This window comes from Lagopus muta, chromosome 26 (genome assembly GCF_023343835.1).
Source record: "Lagopus muta isolate bLagMut1 chromosome 26, bLagMut1 primary, whole genome shotgun sequence".
NCBI classification, from domain to species: Eukaryota; Metazoa; Chordata; class Aves; order Galliformes; family Phasianidae; genus Lagopus; species Lagopus muta.
In genome coordinates, this window is record NC_064458.1 from 3,290,042 (window position 1) to 3,317,351 (window position 27,310).

Genomic DNA, 27,310 nt, shown 5'->3' on the forward strand with positions numbered 1-27,310 from the left:
ATTTGTCTCTTCTTTGGTCTCTTCAGCATCTCCAGAGCTCACACTGCAACACAACACTGCAGTATCCAGCAGGCAGTGCTCAGCTTGGATGGGTGAGGGCAGAGAGGAGCGATGGAGGTGCTGCTCCACGTGCAGCTGGGTGCTTGGGGATTCTCACCGCTGCTTCTATGCATTCCTCCATGTATTTCAGACAGATCCTGAGCCCAGCATGTTAGTCAGAGTGTCGGTGCTGTGTTCCTTCCTGCTAAGAGGAGGATGCCAGGCACGTGCCCTGCTTACCCCCAACACAGAGCAGCACAGGGGTCAGGCATCCTTCACCCCCAACCCCTGATAATGCTGCACTGGAACCAGGCTGAGCTGGAACCTGGCGAACAGCAGAGGGGAAACCTCCAGGTGCAAAGGGTGACACTTAGCTTGGCTTTAATCTGTCCCTAAAAGCAAGCGTCCTGCTGGCTGCCAACTCACCTAACCGCCAAGCCAATTAGCTTCGCTTTCTTTACCTCCTGCTGCTTTCCTCTCAGCGATCCCAGCAAACAGGATTTCGGTTTCACCCCCCTCCCCCCAACTCCGTGCTCTGAACGCCGGGTCTCTGTTTGTTTGTTTGCTCAGGGAAATGCAGGTGGCTGCCAGGATCCCCCCAGCCCTCAGCCAGGTGCCTCAGGTGGGCACACAGCCTGATCCCAGCCTGCCCCAGCCTGCGCCCTCCGTGTTGCACAACGGCCAACCCAGCGCTCAGATCGCATTTCTTCCAAAAGCAAACATTTTGGGGGGGCTGGAGGACTGGACAATGGGGGGGGAAAGAAGTCATTAAGCCGCTCAGGCTCTGCTGCGGTGCCTGTTTGCACATCTTGCTGCTTTCCCACATTGGGGGAGGGGGGGGGGTGGTGGTTCTCTGGTGCTGCAGGCTGTGAAGAGGGGCTGCCATGAGAGCGCAGCAAAGCGGGGGCTGCTGGTGAGGCTGTTCACTCTGGAGCGTAATGATGGCAGGGCAGAGAGCAGCAGGAGCAGCTGTTTGTCACCAAACCTGAAAAAAACGTCGCTTTTTGCTTCTTTCTTTTGGCTAAATTGGCTTTCTGTGGTCACAGGGGAGCAGCAGGGATGCTTCCACCCGTCCTGCAGTGCTGCAGTGAGCGCATGGGCACGGATTTGGCTGGAGAAGTGCTTGTCCCATTAGGAGACAGCTGAGATAAAGGGAGGGGACGTCCTTGGCTCTTCTGGAGCATCCCAAGGTCACCCCGTGTCCCATCAGCTGCCAGGGCCCGGTGTCCCCTCTGGCCTTGGGACTGCTGCACTTTGAGCCTCTGTTTGCCTAAAACTCGATGTGTTTCTGGTAAGATTTCAATTCCTTGACATCTCTCTTTGTCTGGCTGACCTGGATTTCTTTATGATTAGAAATAACTTCTCCCCAATCGCCATATTAGAGCATCGCTGCAGCCCGGTCAGAGGCTGTCACACTGCTCCCCGTGCCCCTCGTCCTCCGTGGGAGATGGAGGACCCCCATCTCTCCCAACTATTTCTCATTCCCTTTGGCAAACGGAGAAGCGGTAAAAGAAAAGAAATTACGGATTAGATCAAACGATGCGCGAGGTGCGGAGCGGCACCGGGAGCGGCACCGGGCGGCGGGAGCGGCCCCGGAGCTCGGCCCGGAGCTCAGCCCGGGACCGGGGGGAGGGAGGCGGGACCGGGCGGGGCTCGGGAGCCGACCCGCTCCAAACCCGCCCCCCGCCGCGGGGAGGAGGCGGTGGCCGAGCCCCCCCCCGCTCCGTGCTGAGCCGAGCCGTGCCGCAGCCGTGTCACAGCCGAACCGAGCCGTGCCGGGCTCAGCACCAGCGAACCGAACCGAACCGCACCGCTTCTCGTCCATGGCGGCTCCCGGTCCCACGCGTGTCCCGTTCCAAGCACGGAGCCGCCGCTGAGCGCTGCGCACCGGCCCGGCCTGCAGGTAAGAAACCCCCCCGTGGAACCCGGAGCACCTGCACGGATCCCGCACGGATCCTTCCCGCACTCCCGGGGATCGCTCCCAGCCCGGTCCCGGCTCTGCCGCCGTCCCCTCGCACCCCCGGAGCCCAACAAGCTGAGCCCAACAAGCGGAGCCGCCCCACGAAGCGGTGCTTCCAGAACCGGGCTGCCCCCCGCTGCCCCCCGCCCGTCCGGTGCCGTTGGGGCTGCCGGAGGAGTTTGCTTCATACTTGGAGAGCGTCCCGCAGCGCAGAAAGGCAAACACGGCTCGTCGTGCGGCGCTTTCGGGTTAGGGGAGAAAACGCGTCCTGTCTAAATATTAGCTTAAGAAACGGAAAGGATCCGCCGCACCGTCACCTCCGACCGGCTCTGCCCTCCTCGGGTCCCTCCGATCCTCGGCATCCGGAGCTCCGCGGGGATCGGAGGCCAACGGCGGCGCGGCGTCGAGGGAGGGAATTTCCCACTCTCCGTACGAAGGCTTTAACAAAACAACGTAGACCTCAGATGTCTTTATTGCACATATATGGTAGCTCGTGGCCGGCACTGATTTAAATCCGATCGCTGCTCGGGGAACCGACCCGCAGTTCGGCGCCGGGGCGTTGCGGCGGTCGGGGCGGTCGGGGGCTCGGGGTGAGTCCCGGCCCTGCGTTGAAGTCCCGGTTCTGTCAGCGGGATCACCTGTGGATCCCGAATCCCCGATCCCGCTTTGCTGTGCGCCGCCGAGTCGAACAGCAGAAGCGCGGAGACGCGGAGTGATGCGGTGCGGAGGAATCAGGTGGGGACGGGAGGGCCCTGAAGGGACGCTTTCAGAGGTTTTAAGCACTCGTTTGCCCGTTGATTTTTAAAGCACTCGTTTGCCCGTTGATTTTTAAAGCTTCTGGCTTTATCTGGGGCCCAGGTGTGCCCCAAAGCAGCACCAAATCCAGGTGACAAAGCGGAGCTGGTGATGCCACACTGGGATGTGGCACTGCTGTGGTGTGAGCATCCTTAGGGACATCACCAGGCACCTGCCTGCTGCACAGGGAGGGCTGCCAGCTGTCCCATGTGTCCACCGGAGCACTGCTGGGGGAAACCAACCCTTTTTATTTCATTTCTATGTCTTACGGTGTTTGGTTTGTTTGTTGTTAACAGCACCGGGTCAGAGGCACTTGCAGCAGCGAGCTGCTCTCATGTTGTTTGGCTGCAAATTTTGGGTGGGTGAGAGCACCCAGCACCTTGCAGCACCCTCAGCTGGGTGCAGGAGCTGGCCCAGGTTATTGGGACACAGGCAGGGACATGCAGGCACTGGAACTGGGGGTCCCTGGGTTGGGAGCACCCCTGGGTTCCAGGGGGAGGGCTTGGTGGGTGCAGAGCAGGGCTGGTGGTGGTTGCACTGGGTGCCCTCCCATGGTGCAGCCGTGAATCACAGCTCGGTGCTCAGCAGCTCCCTGCTCTCCCTATGGGATCCCCTGGCAGAGCTGCTGGGCCAACCTCACCTCTCTGGGGTGTGCTTTGTGGGTCGGCTTCTACCTACAAGGGAATGAATGCAGGGGATGGTCTGAGATGTGCAATACCTCTCCTGTGGTCCCAAGCCTGGCCCATGCAGCAGTGTAATCAGAGCAGTGTCACCTTGGCTGTCCCCATGCCTGATGTGGTGGCATAAGGCACGCGTCTTTCTGAACAGGGAGGCCCATCCTGTGGCAATCCCACACAGGGCTGTGTTTGGGGCTGCCTGGTGATGGCAGCATCCTCCCCTGGAGGAGCATCCTGTGGTACCCAGTGGGGCTGGGAGGCGGCTGTCGGGGGATGCTGTGGGGTGGATGGATGGCCCAGGCATGTGGCTCAGGGCTGCTGTGTTTCACTGCTGTGTTTTTTCCCCTGGTGCCGCAGGCACTTTCCATGCTGCTCCAAGCTAAGGCATGTGTGCACAGCCCTGCTGCCAGGAGCCGAGCTCTCACTAAGCGCAGGGACAGCTTAGTCCAGGATCAGGATGCTGCGTGCTCTCTGCCATGCCCTTGGCATCCCCAAAAGATGCTGCAGGGATGCAGCTCTGGGGCCGGCTGATATCCTTATCTGGGCGAGCATTCTGCTCCAGCCCCATCCTTTGCAGATCAGACCAAAGGAATCCCCCCCCAGCGCATCTCTTCCAGTGATTCGGCCCATTTGGAGAAGTCTTTCCCCACTGAAGTTGGAAGAAGGGAAAAGAAACACAAGCTGGCTGCTGTTTGTGCCACAGGGATGCTCTTGTGTGAAGGAGCATCCCCAGCATGGGACGGAGCATCCCCAGCATGGGAAGGAGGCAGCCCTTCCGCCGCTGCCCCAAGAAGGGAAATGCCACGAGCAGTTTTGCTCTGTTCACTTCTTTGTCACGAAACCCCAAACTCACTTTGTAACTCCAAAGAGCTAAATTGAAACAGTCATTTGCCACTGAGTTGTTCTCAAACGATGACAAAAAAGCATTTCCTCCTGCAGCTGTTCAAAGGCCGCGTCGCCAGCCTGTCAGCCCCCTGACAAGGAATGCCGGTGCCATCAATGCTGCTTTTCGTGAAGTGTTTTGATTTGGATGGAACCACATCTTTTTCAAAGTTTCCTTTGAACGTTGGCCAGGCTGAGCTTGCAGGGTCTGGGCTGCGGGGACGTGCAGTGCTGAGACCGTAACTGTGAGCTCTCCTGGGCGATGCCCGGCACTGAGTTGCCCTGGAGCAGAGTTTGCCATAATGGGGGCTTTGGAGAACCCTTGATTTCACCTTGGCTGTTTTTCCGAGCAATGTTGGTTGGGTGAAGAGGTCTGCAAAGTCATCTCGTGGAAAAATGCATCCCAGAAGGAACTGAGCAAATGGCAGTTCTCAAAGCGAGCAAACGGTCCCTGGCATTTGGGGATGGACTGAGCAAGCAGCTCCACTGCAGGGCTGGGAGCAGCTCTGTGGTCACATCCCATGGCTGAGAGCTGCTCTCGCCCACCTCCTTCCTCCAGCAGCTGAGCTGCTAAAGCACCGAGTGCTCAGGTTGTGACCAGGCAGCAGCTTCTGTGCAGCTTTTGGTGGTTTCTTTTTGCCGTTAATGATGTTGTTGTTGGCTGTGGCCAGGCAGGGAGCACACAGCGTATTTATTGCGGTGGTTGTTGCTCTCTGATCCTCTCCTCTAAAGAGTTGATGGGCTTAGGGACCGCAGGATGGGGCAGAGGCCCCACTCCTATTTGGGGCTGTGGGCCCTGCATCCCCATGACACGGTGGCACTGTGGTTCCCAGGTAGCAGCAGCACGGGGAGGAGCAGCCAGGGGATGCTCCCAGCAGAGACATTTCGTAGTTCCCTGAGTTTTTCCCTCTCTGTTGCCTTGCCTGTGGCAGAAGAACAGATGAACGTCGTGCCCATGCATAGGGCAGGGGACCAAAGCAGGTGACATGGGGACAAACCAGTGCACCCACATGTATTGGGGCAGGCATTCTGCCTGTCCCTCTGGGCTGTCCCCTATAGAATGGCTCGCCTGCGGTTTTACAGGGCAGCTGCTGTCTTCATTAAGTGGTGCAGGCTTATTAAGACTGCATTTTTGAGGCTTAGCAGCTCTATGGAGCCATCTGGGAAGGATGGTGCCAGCAGTGGAGCAGCAGGAGGAGGCAAGAGGCAGTCTTTGCCTGTGCCGAGTGCCACAGCCCTGTGCTCCTATGAGGGCCGTGCCCCCATCGGGTGTCCATCCTCATCCACAGCAGCTTAGAGGGCTGCAAGGAGTCAGCTGGGGAGCAAGGAGCTAGCAGCAAGGCAGCACGAGCCCTCCAAGCATCTCACAAGCTTCCTGGGGCAGTGGTGGATGGGGTCCTGCAGGGTGCTGGCTGTGCTGCATCCCTGCTTGAAGCACTTGGGGACATGGGGAAGAAGTAGGTATGGGGTGCAGCTCATGACATTGGGGTTGGGCTCATTGGTGTGAGGCAGCTGGGTGGCTGTGGGGAGGGACACTGGTGGGGAAGGACTAATGGCCGCTGTTTGCCTCGTCCTGCCCAGGCCACACTTCTGCCATATCTGATCCCAAGTGGCTGTGGGCAGCACAGATCTGAGTGCCACCACCCTGGGACCACTGGTGGTGAGGCTTTGAGGGCAAAGCTCTGCATTTATGGAAGCTGCTCAGCTCCTCCATACCCCTATGGAAAGCCCTGAGCCCAGCAGGCAGTTTGCCCATGGGGACAGGAGCACAGTGCTGTCACGATGGTGTCCGTGCATACAGAGGACCAGGCACTCCTGACCCACTGTGCTTCACACATCGGCCCTGATTTTCCCCATTGTCTGCAGCCCTCCTCGTCTCCCAGCTTTGAACCTTCTCTGAACCTTTTGGGGCTGCTGAAATGGAGCTGGAGGGGAACACGTCCCAGTGGGCAGGAAGGACTCAGAACTTTTAGAGTGTCTGAAGGAAGGCAACAAGATGGCAAAGGGTTCAGAGAGCATGAGGAGTGGCTGAGATCCCTCAGTTTGTTTGGCTTAGAGAAGAGGAAACAGGGAATACTCATGGTGGCCTACAGCCTCTTCATGGCAACCCTATAGCTCCCTTATGGCCTACAGGTTCCTCATGGCAGCCTGCAGCTCCCAATGGTGGCCTTACATCTCCTTCCTGATGGCCACACAGGTTCCTTTTGGCCTCCAGCTTCTCACAGCGGCCCTACAGCTCCTCACGGCAGCTCTACAACTCTATCATGGTGCCCCTACAGCTCCATCCTGGTAGCCCTACAGCTCCTCATGCTGGCCCTTCAGATCTCTTACACCCTACAGCTCCTCACAGCAGCTCTACAGCTCCATCCTGGTAGCCCTACAGCTCCTCATGCTGGCCCTTCAGATCTCTTACACCCTACAGCTCCTCATGGCTGCTCTACAGCTCCATCATGGTGGCCCTACAGCTCCTTGTGGTGGCCCTACAGATCCCTTATGCCCTACAGCTCTGTCCTGGTGGCCCTCCAGCTCCTCATGGTGGCCTTACAGCTCCTTGTGGTGGCCCTACAGATCCCTTATGCCCTACAGTTCCATCCTGGTGGCCCTCCAGCTCCTCGTGGTGGCCCTACAGCTCCTTGTGGTGGCCTTACAGCTCCTTGTGGTGGCCCTACAGCTCCCTCATGCCCTACAGCTCCTCGTGGCAGCCTGCACCTCCTTCACAAGGGGAGCAAAGCTCAGGAAGCACTCAGAAATACAGTGTGAATTTTTGGTGACCATGTGCAGAGGCAGAATGTGGACTTGATGATCCCTTCCAACGCGGGAATTTCTGTGATTCCACGAAATCTCCATTCCCAGCACTCTGCCGTCGCCGTCTCAGGAGGAATTCCTCGTTCGGTCGCTGTGGAGCAGCTCTAAGTGCTTCAATATGTCGGCAGCTGCTGCTGGAGTCGGATGGTAAATGCTAATGTGATATTATCCCGTGCACCGTCCAAAACCCACTGGAAGGGTTTAGTGCAAATTGGATTTGCAAACCTCTATCGGGTCTCCCTGCCCTCAGCAAAGCACTGTAATCCCCGGCGGGCGCCTTGACAAACCAGCTCCTTCTGTGCAAAAACAGCAGATTTTGGGAAGAAGGACAGCTGGATGGAGGGATGCCCCAGTGCTGGGCTGGAGGAGGCATTGCTTGCTTTTAGGACCACATTCCTCAGTGTTTTCCTGTGCCACCAGTCCTGCTGGGTCCCATAGTGACTTCCCCAGAGCAGGAGGAGGTTCTGTGGATACCAGTGGTGTCGAAATTGGCCCAGAGAAAAGCACATCTGGGGCCCGAGCTCAGCCCCGCTGCCAAAATGTAAGCTTTTAACCCTATTTCCCCAGGCACTGGGGTTGTTCAAACAAGCCACAGCAATTAGTCTCCTTCAGCAAACCACCTCTTTCTGGCATCGTGCGGTTATTCAGCGTTGGAAGGGTTGGTTCGTCGCTCCAAAAGGGCTGTCGTTCAGAGAAGGTTTTGGCAGGAGTGGGAAATTTGGGGCTGGAGAAGCACCATCTGCCAGCACCCATCAGTGCCTGGGCTGTCATACTTGTGGTTTTTTGGCTCACGTTAGCTCTGATTTCCTCTTTGCCTGCGTGTTCCCTGTTGAGGTTGGACGTAAAGGTTCTGGGGAGAATCCTCTGGTGGTGTTGATGACAGGAGTGCTTCCATGCTCTGTTTTCTTTTCCTGCCCACCATCAAAGGGCCATTTCCGTGCAGTGCTTTTGCTATCACGTTGTGTTTCACACCCTTGGTTTACTCCCACCTCAAAGGAGTGATTTTGCATTTGCTCTCTGTGCTCCTGCTGATGCTGAGCAATGCAATCACAAAACATTTCCCTGTAGTTTTACCTCTCCGTTCCCACCTCTTAGCACAAAGGGTGGCTTCTGCTGCTGGTTAGACCCATGGAATCAGTGGATAAAAGTCATAAAAGGAACTGCCCCTTGGAGAGGTGGTGGTAGGGACAAGGGAGGCAGCCTCACCACCCTGACCCTCCCGTCTCTCTCCCTGCAGCCCCATGGCACACAGAGCAGTGGAGCACGAGGGTCTGACCCCAGCCCTGTGGGAGGAACGAGGGAAAGTGGAGAGCTCTGCAGCTCCTCGCCTTGGGCTGCTTTTCACTTTGGGAAAGCAGATCCATGTGGAGTGCGGGGCTCTGGTTTTACTTAGAGTGCACAGGGAGAGCTGGGGAGGAGTGAGGGGAGAGGGAGCAGTGGTGACAGCAGGGCTCCGTGGGCACAGAGATGCCCCAAACCCACGTGTGCTTTGTGCACGATGCTGCTGTCTGCCACGGGGCTGCTGGCACAGAGCAACCCTGAGATGGAGCTGGAGTTCAGGACCTCTTCTTTCTTTCTCTCCTCTGCATCTGCTTAATGCTAATTAATTAAGCTCAGATCAGGGTTTGGGGCATGTTTCTTTCTGACGCTCCCCATTTCGGGGCTTTTTGCCACCCTGGGGCTGTTCTGGCCCTGCAGCACTGGCATCCCCACTGCAGCCCTTCTCAGCACAACGTCCAACCTACAGCACTCAGACACAGCCATGCCGTTTGGGGGCTGCGCTTCCAGAGGGGATCTCACCAACTCAGGGCCATTTGAGGAACATTCTGTCTGAACACCGCACTGTCCCCATCCTCACCGGTGGTGCTGGGACCCCTGGGAGCTGCTCAATCCATTGGCTTCTCCAGGAGCCTGGAAGAACCACAGCTGCTCCGCCACAGCACGGAGCCGGGATGGAAATTGTTTAATTCCTGCGGGGTGAGTCATGAGGAGCCGGGATTTCAAAGCAGCTTGGCTCCCATGTAAGGCACTAAAATAAACAGTGTGGCAGGTGGAAGCTCTCTCTGATGTCCCGTCAAGGCCTTGATCTTTCCAAGTGTTTCGTGTTGCCAAAAACCTCGGCCACTCCGTGGCCTCATCCATTCTCGCTCCGTGGCCGAGGCCGAGAGCTTGAAAATAATGAATCAATGCCCGGAAGCATGAATCGACTGAAAATTTATGACATACTTACAATATAATGTCTTTTGGGCGCCCTGGCTTCTAGGCTTCAAAGCCCGAGGACGGAACGTTCGCACGTCTCCTCTTCCCCCTCTCTCTGCTATAAAGAAGGATTTAAGGGTAAAAAAATGAAGCTTGGCTTCTCCCCTCGCCTCAGCATTGAGGAGTCTGAAGGACGACGTGAGTGGGCTTAACAGCTGGAAATGGTCGTGGAGGAGAGAACCTGAGAGCGTGAGAAGTGGATGAAGCCTGCACGGTCCCGAACACAGTGCAGCCCGCGGGCGTTGGTGAGTCCACGGGATGGGAATGCTGTACTCCCATTGAGCAGGGAAAGGCGTGAGAAATTCCAGCGCTTGGGAGATGGGGCGAAGAAACCTCCAGCTAGAAGCCAAGCTCCATCGGTTCTACATTATGCTGAGCAATGGGGGAGGTGATGGAATGGAGGAGCACGCATGGAAGCGAGGGATGGGCTCAGTGCTTTGGGCTGAGATGGGAGCTGGGCAGAGAGCTCACCCCAGCGCCGGGCAGAGCCAAGATCATCGGCTGCTTCTTTCCAGGCAAGCAATGAGCCTCGGCTGTGCTGCTGGCCATCATTTTTTGTGAGGTTTCCAGTTCTTCAGGACGTGGAGCCTTCTGGGGAGGATGCAGAGAAGCATGGGCTCAGTTTGGTGCTCGGCTCCTGCAGAGTGGGGCTGCTGGGAAGGGTTTCCTCCTGCAGGATCGAGTTTCCCGCTTGGCAGCAGGCGCAGCGCGGCTGGATCTGTACCACTGCACTGATGGATTATCGGGAGAATTCGGGAGAGCGCAGTGCTTTTGGGCTGTTCTCCAGAAGAAAATCCAAGTGCAGCCTTTGGCCTTTTGTTGAGCCCTGGAGGAGCAGCAGCAGCTTAACCAAGATGGGACCTCATGGCAGGCTGGGAAGAGCGTGATGTTCCCTGTGTCAGAAGGAGGAGCGTTGTGGTACCCAACTCAGCGGATGCTGAGCCCATGGGCAGCTCAGGGAGGACTGATTTTTGCTGGAGGAGGATGGAGGCTTCAAGGATAGGGATGGGGAAGGGGCAGTGCAGAATGGCAGAGCCATGATGCCCGTAGGAGTAGCTGGGCACCAGCACATGGCAGTGTGGGACAATCCAGCCGCGGCAAAATGTTATCATTGGGGTTGGGTTTAGGATAGGTGGAAACCAGAGGGCACAGTTCAGAGTCAGCCATGGGAGAGTCGTGGCCGTGAGCTGTGTGTGTGTGATTTTCCTTTTCTCCCCCTTTGCATTTCTGCTTTTCCCACAGGTTGGCACATGGGGTCTGGGGCTTAAAGTGAGAGAAACCAAAGGCAAAGCTTGGAATCACACTGGCACAGGTTGCCCAAGGAGGCTGTGGATGCCCCAGCCCTGCAGGCATTCGAGGCCAGGCTGGATGTGGCTCTGGGCAGCCTGGGCTGCTGGTTGGTGACCTGCACACAGCAGGGGGTTGGGGCTGGATGAGCACTGTGGTCCTTTGCAACCCAGGCCGTTCTATGATTCTATGATTCTATGAATCATTTTTGTTTCTGATTGTTTTGTACGTTGGAGCCAGAGTTCCATCCAGCCTTTGGAAAGGTCACCAGCGAGCGGGCGGGGGCCACAATTGCTGGCTGCCCAAAGAGCAGCGTTTGTACGGGGTGTGCGAGGCTGAACCCGCCCTGCTGAAATGTTACGGGCTCAGAACGAGCCAGAAGCCCTTCCCTGGGGTTGGCCGTGCTGTGTCCTGCCCAGCTCCAACCCTACGGCACCGCATCCAAAGCCTCAACGCCGTCCCCCATTGCTTCGCCACACCTATTTGATGCCCACGAGCGTTTCCAGCATGCATTCCCCTTTCTCTCCTCGTTGCTCCCAGCCTGAAACCCCTCAAACACCGCGATTAACCACGAGGCAAACCCACTCCATGCCTTCCGATGACCCTCCCCAGCGCAGCTCATGGGGCACCATCCAGCCTCGCAGCGCTCAGCCCAACGCGGCACCGTGGCGCGCTGTGCGTGTCGCTCCGGCGCTGCCTCCCGGTACCACGGAGGGATTTCATGATCTTACCTCCTTATATGGCCAAACTATTCTTTTTCTATCTTGGCATTGTTTATAGCCCAGTTGAAAATATTTAGGCTCTGGCTGGGTTCTACAATTATCTTGTAACCTACGGGGCGTATAATTACTGCTAGTTAACGCATAATTATCTGCATCCTGTAAAGTAAAGTGTTGCTGGCAATGAGGCGGCACTTGCACAGCTCTCAGGGTTGTTTTCTGCAGTAACGGTAAAAGAGAATCTGTTAAATTCCATTTTAAAATAAACATTTTTTTCCCCAGTATATTCTATTTGGCAAATATTGCTAAACCGGGCTATGTTTTGTTGTGTGTTTTTTTTTTTCTTTCCCTTCTCTCTCTCCCCACCCCCCTCCCCCAAACCCCCCTCCCAACCTCTGACACCCCGTGGAAAATTTGTTTAAAAAGGAGAAATGTTTGGAGTTTGCAAGGAGCTGAGATGAGAAAAAGGGGATGGGAGGTGACTGCGAGTCAGCGCCGCTCTCTGAAGGCTGGCGGTGATGGGGGTTTAATGGCTGCACCCATCAGCTCCCATCAGGTCCAACCTGCTCTGGATGGACAGATCCCAGCGCTGTCAGGTAAGGGCATCCTGGCTGCTCCAGGGTTTTGGGGTGATGTGAGATCTTCAGGTGCTGCAGCTCTGAATTTCAGTCCCCAGCGCTGCTGGGATGGATGGAGCGGGGTGGTTCTTGTGGTTTTGCTGGTTTTTTGGGTGTTTGGGGGTGGCCATCTTGGTGCACTGTTGGGGCAGGGATCTGGGTGGAGGTTGAGCAGCACAACCCCGTTCCCCATTGCAGTCTGGGCTCTGTGCACATCACTGGCGGAGGCAGAGCAGTGGGGCTCAGTGTAGAGTCCCCTCTCTGTGGGTTTCCCCATCCTTCACTCACAGCCACCCACCAGAGTCTCAGCCCCAATGCAAGGGCAAGATGGAGACCCAGCCACCAACAGGGAGGCTTAAACCCCGCATGCCTCGTGCTGCTGGGGCTGCATGGAGCGAGAATATCCCCTCTTCCCCATTGTCACCACTGGGGACAGCCCATCCATGAACCACCTTCGCCTTTCTCCTGCTCAGCCCACGCCCCATGCCTCAGTTTCCCCACACCAGTCCCATCCGGATCACGGCTGGGGGCAGAGAGGATGGGCCGGATCCCGGCAGGGGGCTGTTGGCCAACCTGAGTCGTGGGGACAGGGGTGGGAGAGGTGGCCCCGGGCAAAGGCGGTGTAATAAGGATATTTGTTTTGCCTGTTTTGCAGAGTTTCAATGTTCTGACTTGCTCTAAGATGAAGGTATGGAAGTTTGCAGCCATTGCATCGATGCTCCTCAGTTCCATGTTATCCATTTTAGTTTGTAGAGACATGTTCAACGGAAGCCGGACATACAGCCCCTTGCCTTCCTCGCTGGCCTCACGGGCATCCTCCTCCTCCTCTTCCTCTTCCTCGCTGCCGGTGGCTCCGCGGAGACCCCCCCGGGCCCTGCCACGCCACAGCTCTCTGCTCTCCCAGTGTAAGCACCCACAGCCCCACAACACCAACGGGGGCTGCTTTTGTCTCAGCCTCACCCCTCCCTTCCTCCTGCACTGCGGGTCGGGAGCGTTTAGCAAAGCACGGGGTTGGGAGCATCCCAGGAAAACCACGCACGGAAAAGGCAGCAAACCTTCACGCTCATCTTCATGCTAAAAGCTGCTTGTTTTTTTTTTTTTTTTCCTTTTTTTTTTCTCCAAAGGGCCTTTTTTTGTTGTTGTAAATTGCCGTGCTATTTTTAAAAAAGCAAAATGTCAAACAGGAGCTGAGAGCGAAGGGAAGCGGCTCCATCCTGCAGCAACTTCCCCCGGAGCGCCGCTCGCCCCTTTGCCTTCACAGCTGCTGGAAATCCCAGGCGTGTTTGCTTTTATTCCAAACCAGAGGAACTTCTTGGTTTGAAATTTGGAAATCAATGACAAGCTGTCAAATTATGCTTTCCTCTGTGCTTCCCCCAGTGCTGGGTTGGACAAAGCCTGGGCTCAGTGTTAGGACATGGGGACAAGGATGCTGCCAGCTGCGGTTGGACTCTGTGTGTGTGCAGCGTGCATTGCAGTTCTGGTGAGCAGCCCTTCCACCAAGCAATGGGGAAACATCCCAAATATTACATTTGCTGGAGTTTCTCACCACTCCACGGTGGCTTTTCTGTAGTATGATCTCTTAGGAAATGATTTAGGATCTGGAAAATTTTTTTGCACATTGGCAAGCTGGGGCAATGCCACCATGAAATGTTGGTTCCCGTGTGCTGCTTGGTGCCCCCGTGTCCCCACTGCTTTGTGCACCCCACATCGTGCTGCCCAATCCCCACCCGCAGCACTGCTGCCATCGGCCAGCTGGAAACCATGAGTACAGCAGATATTCATTATGCTTTCTTTTCCCCTCCACTTCTAAGCATGCACTTGATGTGCAGGAAGGGTATGGCTTCGGGCAGGGAACAAAACTGAAAGGAGGAGGAGGGAAGAGGAGGAAGGTGGGGTTATTTGTGGGGTCTTCATTTTTGCACAGTGGGGAACCCATCTTGGGGTCTCAGCCCCATGCATAGAGTCACAGGATGGGTTGGGTTGGACAAAGCCTCAAGGATTATAGAGCCATAGAATGAGCTGATTGGAAGGAGCCTTAAAGTTCACAGAACCATTGAGTTGGAGTGTTGGGTTGGACCTTAAGGATCATCCAGTTGTACCCCTCTGCTCTGGGTGCTCCTCACCAGCTCAGGCTGCCCAGTGCCCATCCATGGCCTCGGGCACCTCCAGAGATGGGGCACCCACAGCTCTGGGCAGCAGTGCTGGGACCTCACCACCCTCTGCATAAAAGATTTCTTCCTCAAATCGAACCTAAACCATCTTTTAGTTTAATGCTGTTTCCCCTCATCCTACCACCATCTACCCATGCATGCCGGGGAGGGAGCGGGGGGTCCGTCCCCACTCACCCCACACCTTCTGCGATTCTGTGCACCTCTGATTCACGGCCGCCGTTGGCTTTGTGGCGCTGAACGCTGCCCTTTCCACCCCCTTCTCTTGCAGACAGCAGCCTGCTGGAGAGCTACACGGAAGGGGAGATCCGGCAGCTCATCTCGGCGCTGGTGGAACGCTACAGCCAGGCCATGAACTCGGGTGGCCACGAGCTGCCCCTCTTCCCCAAAACGGGCAACCGCATGAAGCGGGCACGCGCCCGCCACAAACCCTGCGCCCTGAAGGAGCTGGAGGTGAGCGTCAGCGAGTTGGGCCTGGGCTACGAGTCGGATGAGACCGTGTTGTTCCGCTACTGCAGCGGCACCTGCGACGCAGCCGTCAGGAACTACGACCTCTCGCTGAAGAGCGTGCGCAGCCGGAAGAAGATCAGGAAGGAGAAGGTGCGTGCGCGGCCCTGCTGCAGGCCGCTCTCCTATGATGATGATGTCTCCTTCTTGGATGCCTACAACCGTTACTACACCGTCAACGAGCTGTCGGCCAAAGAGTGCGGCTGTGTGTGAAGGGCCGGGTTGGGGGGTGGCCCAATGGGGGCGAAGGCTACGCTGGGGATGGGGATGGACCCCGCGCCGCTGCCCGCCCCGTGGACTTCCCGTGTCCAGTTGGAGGAGGAGAGACGACCTGTGGACCCACCGTGTCCATTGGGAAGAGGAAAGATGCCCCATGGACCTTCCGTGTCCATTGGGAGGAGGAGAAATGCCCCACAGACCCCCCATGTCCACTGGGACCCTCCACGTCTGTGGGGGAGGAAGAGAGATGCCCCACAGACCATCCATGTCCATTGGGAGGAGGAGAGATTCCCCATGGACCCTCCATGTCCAGTGGGAGGAGGAGTGATTCTCCATGGACCCTGCATGTCCACTGGGACCCTCTTTGTCCATGGAGGAGAAGATGAGATGCCCCGTGTACCCTCCATGTCCGTGGGGGAGAAGGAGAGATGCCCCATGGACCCCCACATATCCAGTGGGAGGAAGAGAGACTGCGACGCTCGCGTGGCCCTGAGCGCTGCTCCCTGCCCACATGTGTGCACTGTGACCGTGGGGCTGCACAGGAAGGTGTAAGTGTGAGTGTTGTCCCACGGAGTGGGTTCCCATCAGCCGACCCTCCGGTTGGCTGTGCGACACAGGCGCTGGGCTCAGGGTGTGACACACACACTCAGGGTGTGCTGCACATGGCGTGTTGTGCACAGATGTTGTCCGTGTCGTTGTGCACTGGGCTGAGCACCGGGTGTTGTCACACAGATGTGTCACCTGATGAGGGGTTGTGAGCTGCACGTAGAGGTGACAGGGATGTGTGTGCAGGGTCTAACGTGTGCAGTGTGTCCGTGGGGTGCCTGGTGTTGTGGGCGTAGGGGGTGTTGGATGGCTATAGGTGCCCCAAGTGGGGCTGACATCCCTGGTTTTCACTGTGTCCGTGCTGGGGTCCCCGTGCTGTGCCCCAAAGCCCCACGTTGGGTGCAGAGCTGCATGCACACCGTGGAAAAGCTCCATCTCCGTTCCCCACACCCCATCCCCTTGCTCCCTGCAGCTGCTGCTTTGTAGGATAATCTGCAGTAACTGGATTAAGCCCATGGCCCCTCCGCCTGCAGCCGGGCTGGAGACGTGCCACTGCCATGGAGGTGACACAGAGCCACGCGGCCACCAGCACGGCTGGGCTGCAGCAGGTGAGGATCCCCCAGAGCCGGCCCAGCTCTGTCCTAAGGGTGTGTGGGATTCCCAATGGGGCAGCACAGCTCGGAGCGCATGCAGGACAGGGCTCAGGCCTGGGCTTTGGCTCCGCTTCGCATTTACAGCAGTGTCACTCTTGTTTACTCTGCGGAGAAATAAATGAGACCGCAGACTTTTGCATTCTCCGGGCAGGCTAAATTTGTTGCCTGGGATTGATGGGTTTTCTCCCCTTGGCCCTCTTCCCAGAAAAAGCAAATCATAAACAGAAGGAGAATATTGGTATCGTGTCCTGGGCATGGAGGGAGAACGCTCTGATGGCAGCGCTCCGCTGGGGGACCTCTGTGCCATATTGGGACCATGGCCACCGGGGACATGGGCAGGATTTTGGGGTGCTGGTGACAAAGGTGATCCCCAAAAGAAGCAGAAGCAGCTGCAGGACGATCTGTGGTTGTGACCCACGCTGTGCCCACAGCTTGCTTCCTCCCTCAAATAAAGCAACACCACGCACCCAAATCTAATAATAATAACTGCGCTCTGAAGGGCTTGGGCGCGTTCCAGTTCTCACTACTATAAAACTAAAATTAGTTGTGTTGCAGAAGCCTCCAGTTAAACAAGCGAAAAACAACAACAAAAACAACAAACAAGCAACCAAAACCCAAGCACAGGAAGGTGCTCAGAGCAGTGCAGCAGGGTTAGCACCGAGCTCCCTGTGTCACCGGGAGCGCGGAGGTGATGCTGAGGTTTTGCAGCTGTTGTGTTGCTCCTGGTGCCGCGTTTTGGAGACGTGTTGGAGGTACCCATTGGTTTCGGGGCTTGCAGGGCTGAGGTCAGCAGCAGCTTTGCACCTTCGTGCTGCTGAACCCACCCTGCTGCACTTTGCAACCCCAAAAGCACCCCAAAGCACCGGGAAACCCCCAGCGCGAGGCGTGTTGCAAAGCAACGCGGATAGCTGCAACGCCTCTTCCTTTTTTTCCCCCCCTTTTCCTTTTTCACCCCACGCAGAGGTGCGGGGGAAGTGGCTGACGTTGGCGGCGTGTGATGGTTCGGGGAGTGCATCTGGGCTGCAGCTGCACTGTGCAGCCACACAACACCCGGGGGATGAGCAGGGCCGACGCGGCCGTCACCCAACCGTGGCTTTTGCTTGCGTGTCGCTTCCGTGCGTGTCACTCAGGGTTGTCCTCTTGGGGACACGTGCGTCCTCCTGTTCCGGGAGCATCGCCCTGTCCCGCACCGTCTGCACAAGGAAATGTGGTTCCAATAGAATCGCCGCTCTTTCCCTTAATGCTTTCCATTTCTACAGCCCTCTCCGCTGTAATAGGAGCTGGAGCTGTCTGGAAGAATGTCTACAATGCAGAAAAGGCAAAAGGATGGAAAATTCCCCGCTCAAAGCTACGGCGCAATCTCATCTGGCTCTCTTCCTCATCACCCCATGCGTTACTGATTGCTAATAACGGTGTGCAACATCTGCCGGGTGGTGTTTTGGGGGATTTTGGGGGGCATCTTCCACCCTGCAGCTTGCCCATCACCCAAGGCAGGAGACGAGGGCTGGGAACGACGGCGAGATGTTTAGAACGATTCCAGTGGTTGTGACAGCGCAAAATATGAGTGTTATGTTATCCCGACTCTCTGATAATGAGTTATGGGACGTTTCATTGTGTTTTACTATACACATCCCCATATGGCCCTGCAGTGTTTGGGTAACTCCGGCTCTGGCTCTGGTTCGGCTCCGCCTGTCACTTGCATCAGTCGGGATCCCATTCGCCAACATGGGTGCACTCCCGATTTGGTATCGGTGAGGGGGAACGGGCCTAACATCATTGTTTCCACTCGGTGAAAGCACTGGCAAACGTTGCGTCCTTTATTTAAACAGGTCCAGAAATGTGCTGGGAAGAAATCATTTCTCCCAGTTTATCGAGACAAATGGTTTCACGGCGGTACTCGAGACCTCAGCCACCATCTCTTCGTAAATAGGGCTACCCACGTGGTTTTGTTCTTGGTTAAACAAGGCAGAACCTCCGAGGTGAGACCCGAGAGGAAGAAAAGAAGGGAAAAAAAGGGGGAAAAAAAGGAGAGATTTGGCAGCCATGGGCAGGAGAAGGGTGAGCGCGGGAGGAGGCAGCCCCATCCCCACATTCCCATGTCCCCAACATCCCCACATCCCCATGTCCTCAACATCCCCACATCCCCATGTCCTCAACATCCCCACATCCCCATGTCCCCAACATCCCCACATCCCCATGTCCTCAACATCCCCACATCCCCATGTCCTCAACATCCCCTCATCCCCATGTCCCCAACATCCCCACATCCCCATGTCCCCAACATCCCCTCATCCCCATGTCCCAACATCCCCTCATCCCCACATCCCCAACATCCCCACATCCCCACGTCTTTACTCAACACCTTTGGTGCAACCCCATTTCCCTTCTGGTATTGTCGGCTCTGTCCGACCATCTGCAGAAGTTGATGCAATGCATCTATATTTTAGATACTCCCTATTTATTCGAAGTAACTTATGTTATTTATTTAGATACCATAGTGTGCCATCTGTGTAACGCGTTCTTTCTCTTTCTCTCTCTCTTTTTTTGTAAGATTTTATTTATTGATCCAAATGGTGCCAAGTGCAGTTTACATTTATTACATTTTTACCATTTATTCTAAACATCGGGGGGGGGGGGGGAGGGGGAAAAAAGCAATATGATATTATTTTTTTTAAACAAACGTAAACTCGGGTGTGATGCTGTTACATACTCACGATAAAGTGAAAATAAAAGGAGAACTATATTGATTTCTCTGTGGTTGTGTCGATTTCCCTGTGGTTTTCATCTTAGTGCTGCCTCTGAGCGAGTCACTGCGGGGTGGCATTATATCCCCAATGTGGGGTGGGGATGAGCATGGGAAATGTGGGTTTTCTCTTGGAAGAGCAGAGAGGGTCCATGCGGCGCTCTGCAGGCTAAGAGCGGATGGAGCTTGACTTTGTTTTCCCATTTCCTGCAGAAACCTCCATGCACGTCCGCCAGCAGCCCCTGTTTGTGTCATTCCATCATCACAAACGTATATTGATGCGAAATCACTGATTTAAAACATTACCAGGGCTGGGTTGTTGCCCGTATGAGTCTGTACTGGTTTGGCCACAGAAATAATTGTCCTCATCCCCTCGGTGTGAAGGCTCTTCCACTTGGGTTGGCTCAAAGCTGAAGCGTCCCGTAGGGATGAACCAATTCTGGCAAAATCACGTCCAAAAAAAAAAAAGAAAAAATGCTTTTAAAGGAAAGAAGGGGAGAAAGAGAACGGGAGGTTTTGATAAGGTCAGCCAGAAACGTGTTTCATTTGCTCATCCGGAAGCAGCGCTGAGGTTAAAGAAGTTTTACAGGGAAAACAACTCGCAGTCAGCAGCAGCGTTGGCTGCGCTTCTGTTGCTCCACCGTATGAAGACGATGATGATGGTGGTTGATATTTTGCTTTGGGGGAAATGTGGCAATTCGGAATCCCAGCCAAGTTCAGCCCTCAACCACTCATCCAAGCAGCACTCGTTCGTTCCATCTTTACCACCCATCGGCCCCAGGCGTCTGCCTCTTTCTGTGGGCAGAAGGGAAAACGCCGCCCAACCCGAAAAGGTTCACAGTGGTTCTTCAGGAATGGAAAAAAAGGTCTGTTTATCTTCCCCCCGTCGTGCCACCCAGAGATCCGACATCTCGTGGCCGACTCAACCACTCGCCCCCGAAGCTCTGCTCTGTAAATATTTTACGAAGCATCTTTTGAGGCTCATAAATCTCCGTCTGCGCCCGCGTGTGCGCAGGGCCGTGGGTGTGAGTGCTCCAAAAGCTGCCATCTCGCTGCCGTAAAAAATAGAAGAGAAAGGAGAAAGGAAAAAAAAGGAAAAAAGACAAAGTGAAGTTTTAATGATCAAATTGGAGAGGGCTGCTTGGAAACTCTGACTCGTGCAGAAAGAAAATACTGTTTGCAGGCGACAGCGTACAGACAGGTCATGCTCCTGCGCTGGGCTGAAGGGATTTTGAGTGCCAGTTCTTGGGGTTGAGGTGCGTGTTGCTTGCTTGGATGTGGGGGATTTTCAGTGGCTGGTGCCAGCCGTAAAGCCCCGACGTTTGGTATTCATGTTTTTAAGTAGAAAAGGAAACGGCTGAGAAATGGGATGTGTGTCTGCCCACAGGCTCAGGAAAGCTGGAAAGCAGAGTTTGGGGTTGGTTCGTGTTCCTTCATGCACTCAGGACAAACCTGGCAGGGGCTGTCAGGCCCCATCTCCTGTGTTTTCAGGGTTTTGGTTTGTCTCAGCCATTTCTCTTCCCATCCCCAACTGCAGTGCTGCACTACATGGGGATTTGTGTTTCTCTCACGCTCTGCCTTTCCTCTCCACTCCTGGCAGCCCTACAGAACAGGGGTTCCATGGGTAGGAAGCTCAGCAGGGCCATGGGGATATTTTCTAGGATACTGGAAATACTTGGAGTGAGGGACACTGCACTTTTCCAGGCCATGAAGGGACAGGGATGTCCCAGTGGAGGGACAGAACCCCACGCCATGCCACGCCAGCTGGCACCGAGGAAGGCTGACCACCTCCTGCCTTAGATGGCAGCTGTCTGCTTAGATCCTGCTCCAAAAACTCGACCTTTTTAAATTATTCTCTCCACGGTTTCCCATCAGGATCAACCTCTCGCTCTCCTTTTGGAGAAGCAAACCTCTCCCCTTTGCTTTTCAGACCATCTCTGCCCAAAAGCATCAGCTGAGAACATTTCAGCCTGGCTCCTATCACCTTTGGGTGAAAGCAGGGGAGGTCTGGGGGGAGCAGGGTGTTTTCACATCACCTCTGTGAGAGACTGAAGGAGCCCCTCACACTGACGTATGGCATTTTCCCAAGTGGGTGCAGATGGGAAAAACCAGCGCCAGGCCCCGCAGCCATCCAGATGTTTCCTTCGATGAAGTCGCCCCTTCCAGAGTTTCCCAACTGCAGTGTCAGCTTTCTCATCCCATAAGGAATTCAGCCTGTGTGTGCCTCTGTGTCACTGAGAAGGGGAAGTTTCGTGCTGGATTTTGTCCTGGCATTGCCATGTCCATGCCAGCCCTTCCTTGGCAGGAAGAGACCGCTCACCTGTGGAATATTCCTTCTCTCTAATCACATCTATTCCGGCTCAGTCAACAGCGTTAACATCTTCCATTTCTCCAGCTGCTCAGGACCTGAAGGGCTTAGAGATGGGAAGAACACCGGTGTGCATCCGGGAGCTAAAGGAAAGGTGTGTGTCTGCAGGCAGGCAAGGCAGGAGCAGAAGCATGGACAAATATTAGGCAATAAAGACGGCTGCTTCACAAATATTTTGCTCTTTGAAGCAGTCAGCAAGCACATGGCCAAGGAAGATGTGGCATGTTTCTCTGTGTGAATTTCTTTGCTAAGATCCAGCAAAGGCCCTTCAAGAAATGAAGCAGCGTTGGTGAGGCCCCATCTAGATGGGTACCATCAGAAGGATGGGAAATAGAGGAGGGATAAAAGTTCAGATTTCAGAGGGAAGGATTTGTTCTTAGGCTTGTGATGGTCGGTATGTTCAACCAATCTGGAAAACAGAGAGAAAAAAAACAGGCGACAAAGGTTGTGAAAGAACAGACTGAGAACACTAAAGACAAGGTCTTGCTGGTGGGCCATCAGCCACAGAATGACTGCGCAAGGAAATGAAGAGGGAATTCTTTGGAAATCTTTACTAAACGGTGCTGATGGAGAAAACAATTGTGTCTCTGTATGCATCGCTGGGCTTGGAGCTGACTTTCCTCGTGGAAACATCCTGGGGCTACAACAGACCTTTGGAAACCTCCGCTCGGGGCTCAGCAGCAGTCAGGAAGACAAGCTGGATGTCCGGAGGTGGCAGCAGGGAGCCTGGGCTGTGTCCCTTATCTCCATGCAACGGGGCTCCCCGGTTGGAAAGTAAACTTTCCAGCAGCGTGACCTGGACAGCAGCAGGAAGTTCAATAAAGGTCAAACACAACAAGGTGCTTGTAATGCACGGCCCGGAGCACGGCCATCAGCTGATGGCAGAAGCTGGGATGCTCTGGCACACAGGAGGAGGCAGCCCCTCACACGGCCCTGCTCAGCATTCCCTTGCCATAGGGTGCTGCTCCTGTGAAAACTTCACAGCCCTTTCGGGGCCCATCCGTGTCACCCCACTCCTTACCCACAGCAGTGTGCTCCTGTCAGATCCTTCCCAAGACTCACGCTGTCTCACTAAGCTGTCCAAAAAACAGACTTGTAAAATACAGACAGCAGCCTCCTGCCTGCTTAGCATCCTGATGCAGCACCCCAAAGGCAGAGCCTGAGGCAAAGAGAGGTCAGCAGGGAGGAGCGCCGCCACTCCTCCTGCAGCAGCAGCAGCTGCACAGCATGGCCGCCCCTTCCAGCTGCAGCTTTGCACAGTACAGAAACCTTGAAACAGATTTACGACTGTATAAATTGCTTCTCCACCTTCCCCACTCTGCCCCTTCTTTCTGCCTTTCAATCAGTGGAGTCCATCCAGAACTGTTTTCGGTTTAAAAAAAAAAAAAGAGCATTTTGCTCTGAGTTTCTCCAAAGACTGAGCTGCAGCCAGCGTAACGTGGTCGGTACCTAATGCACTGCAGAATACAATGTCCTACTCTACCTGGCAGTCTATTCTCTAGTAAGACAAAGGCACACCCAACACCAAAACGCTTCTTCATTACTGCTTGTTTCAAAGCTCCTCTCGTCCTTCTGGCTCTATCGCATTCAATCAGCCTTCAAACCTGCAACCAGCCAGCGAGGACAAAAAGATCACAAGGCAGCAGAGAGCTGAGCAAACAGGCTTTATACAAACCACTTGGACAGGTTGGGCACAGTGTGGTAGCTGGCCTCTGTCCTCTGCAGGAAGTGACAGGCTCTGCAGACTTGCACGGCCCAGCCAATGCCCAGCACAGGTTTCAGCCACTTGCGCCACTGGAAGTAGCGCTGGTACCGCTCGGTGTCGTTGCTCAGTTCCTGCAGGTACTGAGCCAGTTCACCGGCGCTGGCAAAGTCATCGACGTGGATGAAGGAGTCAGGGGGCAAGAAGTGCTCGTAGTTTTCTCGAGGCGGCCCCAGAACGACAGGGATGGTGCCAGAGGACAGGGCGTTCTTCCAGAGCTTCTCAGTGATGTAGTCCTCGTGCTGTGAGTTCTCAAAGGCCAAGTAGAAGTTGTACTGGGACAGAGTTTGCTGGAGCAAGTCCATGGACAGGGGCAAGTGATGCCGTCCGTACACATCCACGGGGATGTGTTTCTTCAGCTCCTCGTAGTACTTCACCCGGTGGGAGCTTGGTCTCCAGTTGCTGACCACCCAGGCCACCATCTTGGTCTTGGGTGGGATGCTGAAGGGCTGGGGCTGGCTGAGCAGCTGCAGCTCCCCATAGGGGGTGAAGATGTCCGAGTCTCTCCGGTACGACATAGTCAGGTTGAAGAGGTGGTTCATGGCACCTAAGTTTGGAGAGTGACTTGGGGATTCCATGTTGAACCAGATCCAGCGCTGGGATGGGAGCCTGGGGAGCTGAGCCAGCCTCTCTCTGTCCCAATACACGTCCCTGTGATGCATAATCACAGCATCTGCCTTTTGGGACCAGCTGCGGTCGGTGGTGAAGTGGCAGTTCGGGGTGTCGAAGAGCTCCGAGCAGTTGCTAAAAGTAAAGCGGTGTCCGAAGGGCCACGTCCACAGCAGGATGGTCAGCCTGCGCTCACCCTTCGGCAGCGTGCTGGTATTTCCAGTTTGGAATCTTTCTGTGGAAAGATAGGAATTGTAATCCTCTGGCTCGGGAGTCCTGAACTGACGAAGAGAAGCGAAGAGGCAGAAGCTGAAGATGAAGCTGAAGAGGAGGAAGGTGAGGAGTTTCTTCCAAGTGATCTTCCTCCCTTCCAAGAGCTCCGTGAATGGATCTGCAAACACCACAGACAGAGCGCTGAGCGGAGGCTGCATGCCGATGCCAGCAGGGCCGCGGCTCTGCGTGCACAGCATGGCGGGGGGGCAGGGGGGCCGGGCGCAGCATTGAGGCGCATTCACCTCCAGCTTCCTCCTGTCAGACACAGCGGCTGCTGTGGCAGCACCACGCACAGCGTGCTCACACTCACACGCGCCCACGGGGCACAGCCGCCCCTCCACGGCGCCCGGCCTTTCCTCCATCCGCACCCACAGCCGCTTCTCATCAGCCGCCCCTCATTTCACAGAGGAGCGCCACCAGCAGGGGGCGCCCGGCCGCTCAGCCCCACGCCATAACACCGCCCAGCGCTGAGGGACGCAGCCCTGAGGCGCTGCCCCGCCCACCAGGCACATTTCCTCCACAAGCCCCGCCCCCTTCTGGTCACAGCACGTTGTGATTGGCTGGTGGGACAAGCCACGCCTCCTTTCCCTCTGAGCGGGAAGGCGTTTCCCTCCACACACACATGGTGGCAGCCATCTTGATTTTGACGCCGTCTCAGGACCAGGTGCTGCTGTTTGGTGGCTGCCATTTAGCTGGACGTCACAGCAGGAAAAATATATTACATGCATACAGGGTGTGGGAGCACAAAGAGGAGTGTGCAAACTTCTGTTTTATTTACTATAAATACACATAAACATTCGTCTATCTACGCATGCACATCCCCATTCTGGCCAACAACATCCAGAACTGCAAGTTAAGACCTTAAAGCAACCTGCAGTTCAGGGTCCTTGTGGCCTCCGTAACCCCATGCCAATAAGATTCTTGTTGCTGAGATGCAACCTGCATTTAGCATTCCCTATTAGCAGTCTTTAGTATATATATTTTTTTTCTGTTTGGCCAGTCTGGAGGTCAAAGTCTCCAGACTATCAGCAGCCTCTGTCAGAACACCATCTTCCACCCTTTAAGCAGCACAATCCTTCTGTTTGCACCCTTCTGTACCAGAGACACGGTCTTCCAGCTCTGCAGCAGCCCCATTGCTCTCATTGATCCCCATGCTCTTTTCTGCAGTTGCTGTGGTCTCTGAGATCATAGGGCTGCAGCCTGTGCCCCAAAACCTGGGTTCTGCCTCTTTTGCAGCTCTCGGGACAGTCTAACAGGACGGTCTTCATTGCATGCTTAGTTTTCTACCTCTTATTTGCAGGACAAGGGAGCACACACAGCACCAACCCACACCCCAGTGTCTTACAGGTAAGATTTGCAGCACCAGGATTTCTGGCAGAAGCTGGTGGGACTGGCACCAGTCACTTCATGTCTATCAGTTATGCTGACACTACTGACAGGCATGATGCGAGAGCACAGAGGGAAGAAATACCTCCCTGCAAACAGAAGCAAAAACGGATCTCCACAGACCTCCTCCCTGATGCAACCCAGTGCCCCTAAGGAAAAGAAAGAACCGTGGCAGCTCACCTGTAGGCATGGTCCTGGTGTGAAAAACTGCACAGTGCAGGGGAGAAGCTGAAGTGAAGGGCACAACCAGGAACAGAGGAGAACAAAGGAAAGCACAGACGTGGGGTGGGATCAGTGATGTGTTCCGGGCATCTTGAATGGCGTGTGCCAAGTGTCAGCCAGCAGAACCCTCACCCAGTAATGAAGGCCATAAGGAAACAAGGACAGAGTCCTCTGTGAACAAAGGTTAAACACAACAACTCCTTTATTGACTGCGATTAAAGCACACCTCATTTTTGAGAACACCTCTATACATGCAGTAGCTTACTTCCTTCACCATTCTTGGTCACAGGATTTGCATGTTGATGTGCTTTCTTCTCCACCTTGTGTCACACAGGACATCTCTGTTTGAGAAAGGTGGGGCGAGTTAGCAGGGAGTGGAGGTTGAGGCCCCAGGTTTACAAGCCCCCTGCACATAGCGGGGTCCGTGCCACAGCTGCCTCCATCCCCATGCCAGGATTCCTCTCCTAATCACCTTTCCAGGATCTCCATCCTCATGGGACTGTGACATCAGGGATCACCTGGAGCTTCAGAGCAGAGGAGCCCTTGGATCAGGACCGTTCAGGGGATCCTTCCTGTACCCAGCCCCACAGACCTGGCTTTGGAGTGACTCCAGCCCCAGTGAATAGGCATTGTACAACATGATCTGTGGACACACGGAGGCTGTTTGTTTGCCACGGCCAGAGTGAATTGATCTCGCATTGAGCTTGGCTGCGCTTGGCTGGGACAAAAAAACCCACAGCCATTATGTGTTATTATAGGGATTAACTATCGTTTCTTGCTGAGGGTATCTGAGCGCTGCGGCCAAAAGCACAAATGAAACTCCTGCATGATGTCCCCAGATGTTATTTTCTTCAAGGCTGTGGAGAAGAAAGAATTGAGTTTCCAAGCACTGCAGAAAGCTCTGAGTCGAAGGATCCCGGAGCACCAGATGAGAGGCTTCAGGCAGGTAGAAAATTCAACACCTTTGTACTCCTGAAAAGCTGGACCACAAGGAACGTCAGCTGGGAGGGGTGACTGATGTAAATTAAACAAATGAGCACAAGCAGGGAAGGCACAGAAAACAAATCATGAAGCTGTGAATTGAGAATTGTTCTGAGTGGCACAGGTGACATGAGGGGACAGATCACTCAGAAAGTGATGTGAGTGGTGACGAGGCTCGAACAAAGAAGCCGTTCAGGTAACAGACTTGGCAGAACCGAACACGAGGATTTATTGCTGTGTGATGAATAGGTTTGGAATCCCCAGAATCTTAAGACAAAAAATAAGGCTGAGCTCTTAGGAGAAGCTTACTGCTCGCTGCGTTTGCTGACAAAGTGATTGCAGGGCTTCAAGGGCTGAGCGTTCACCTTGGTGAGCGGAGGAAGATGAGAGGGCTGAGCCCTCAGTGCCAGCGCAGCAATATCCTTATTGCGCACACAGCATGCGAGGGCAAGCCCTGAGCCCAAGGCTATAGCAGAGACGTGAGCTCCTGGAGGCGTTCCTCTAACCAGACGCCTTGTCCCAGGACGGAGACTCCAGCAGAACAGTGCTGTGTCCCACAGCCCCGCTGGCAATGTGCATCTCCTGGAACCGAGGCACATTGAGACGTTTGATGTCCGCATTAAAAATAACTGTGGAAGGGTCTCTGTGCATTTCCAATTCCGTCGGAAAGCTTCTGCGGAATCTACCAGGGAACAACGCTGCGTTTCCTTGCTGCTTTCTCCTTGGGACAACTGTGAATTGTAAGAGCAGAGCAAAGCAGCTGGAGGAATGCTGAGCTCTGTCACGAAATCTCACCAGGAAGCTCAGCCTGGGGCTCTCACAGCTGCTGTTCC

The 27,310-nt window shown here is 55.1% G+C and overlaps 2 protein-coding genes across 5 annotated transcripts; one reads left to right on the forward strand and one right to left on the reverse strand.

Moving 5' to 3' along the window:
• The first annotated feature begins 1,276 nt into the window (after window positions 1-1,276).
• On the forward strand, window positions 1,277-18,759 carry NRTN (neurturin). Of its 4 annotated transcripts, XR_007373336.1 has the most exons (5): window positions 1,277-1,330; window positions 11,850-12,019; window positions 12,787-12,945; window positions 14,480-15,482; window positions 17,393-18,759. XR_007373336.1 is itself a non-coding variant. In XM_048927365.1 (4 exons), the coding sequence occupies exons 1-4, from the start codon at window positions 1,320-1,322 to the stop codon at window positions 14,926-14,928; spliced, it is 789 nt and encodes a 262-aa protein (XP_048783322.1). In that variant the 5' UTR covers window positions 1,277-1,319; the 3' UTR covers window positions 14,929-18,759. The 4 variants fall into 4 exon arrangements, 3 of the variants coding, with proteins under 3 accessions (XP_048783322.1, XP_048783323.1, XP_048783324.1); XM_048927365.1 differs by having other exon boundaries at window positions 14,480-18,759; XM_048927366.1 differs by lacking the exon at window positions 1,277-1,330 and adding an exon at window positions 1,831-1,942 and having other exon boundaries at window positions 14,480-18,759.
• Window positions 18,760-22,830: 4,071 nt separating this feature from the next.
• Window positions 22,831-24,250, reverse strand: LOC125684796 (4-galactosyl-N-acetylglucosaminide 3-alpha-L-fucosyltransferase FUT6-like). The gene has a single exon (XM_048927236.1). The coding sequence runs from the start codon at window positions 24,248-24,250 to the stop codon at window positions 22,910-22,912; it is 1,341 nt and encodes a 446-aa protein (XP_048783193.1). The 3' UTR covers window positions 22,831-22,909.
• Between the last annotated feature and the right edge of the window lie 3,060 nt (window positions 24,251-27,310).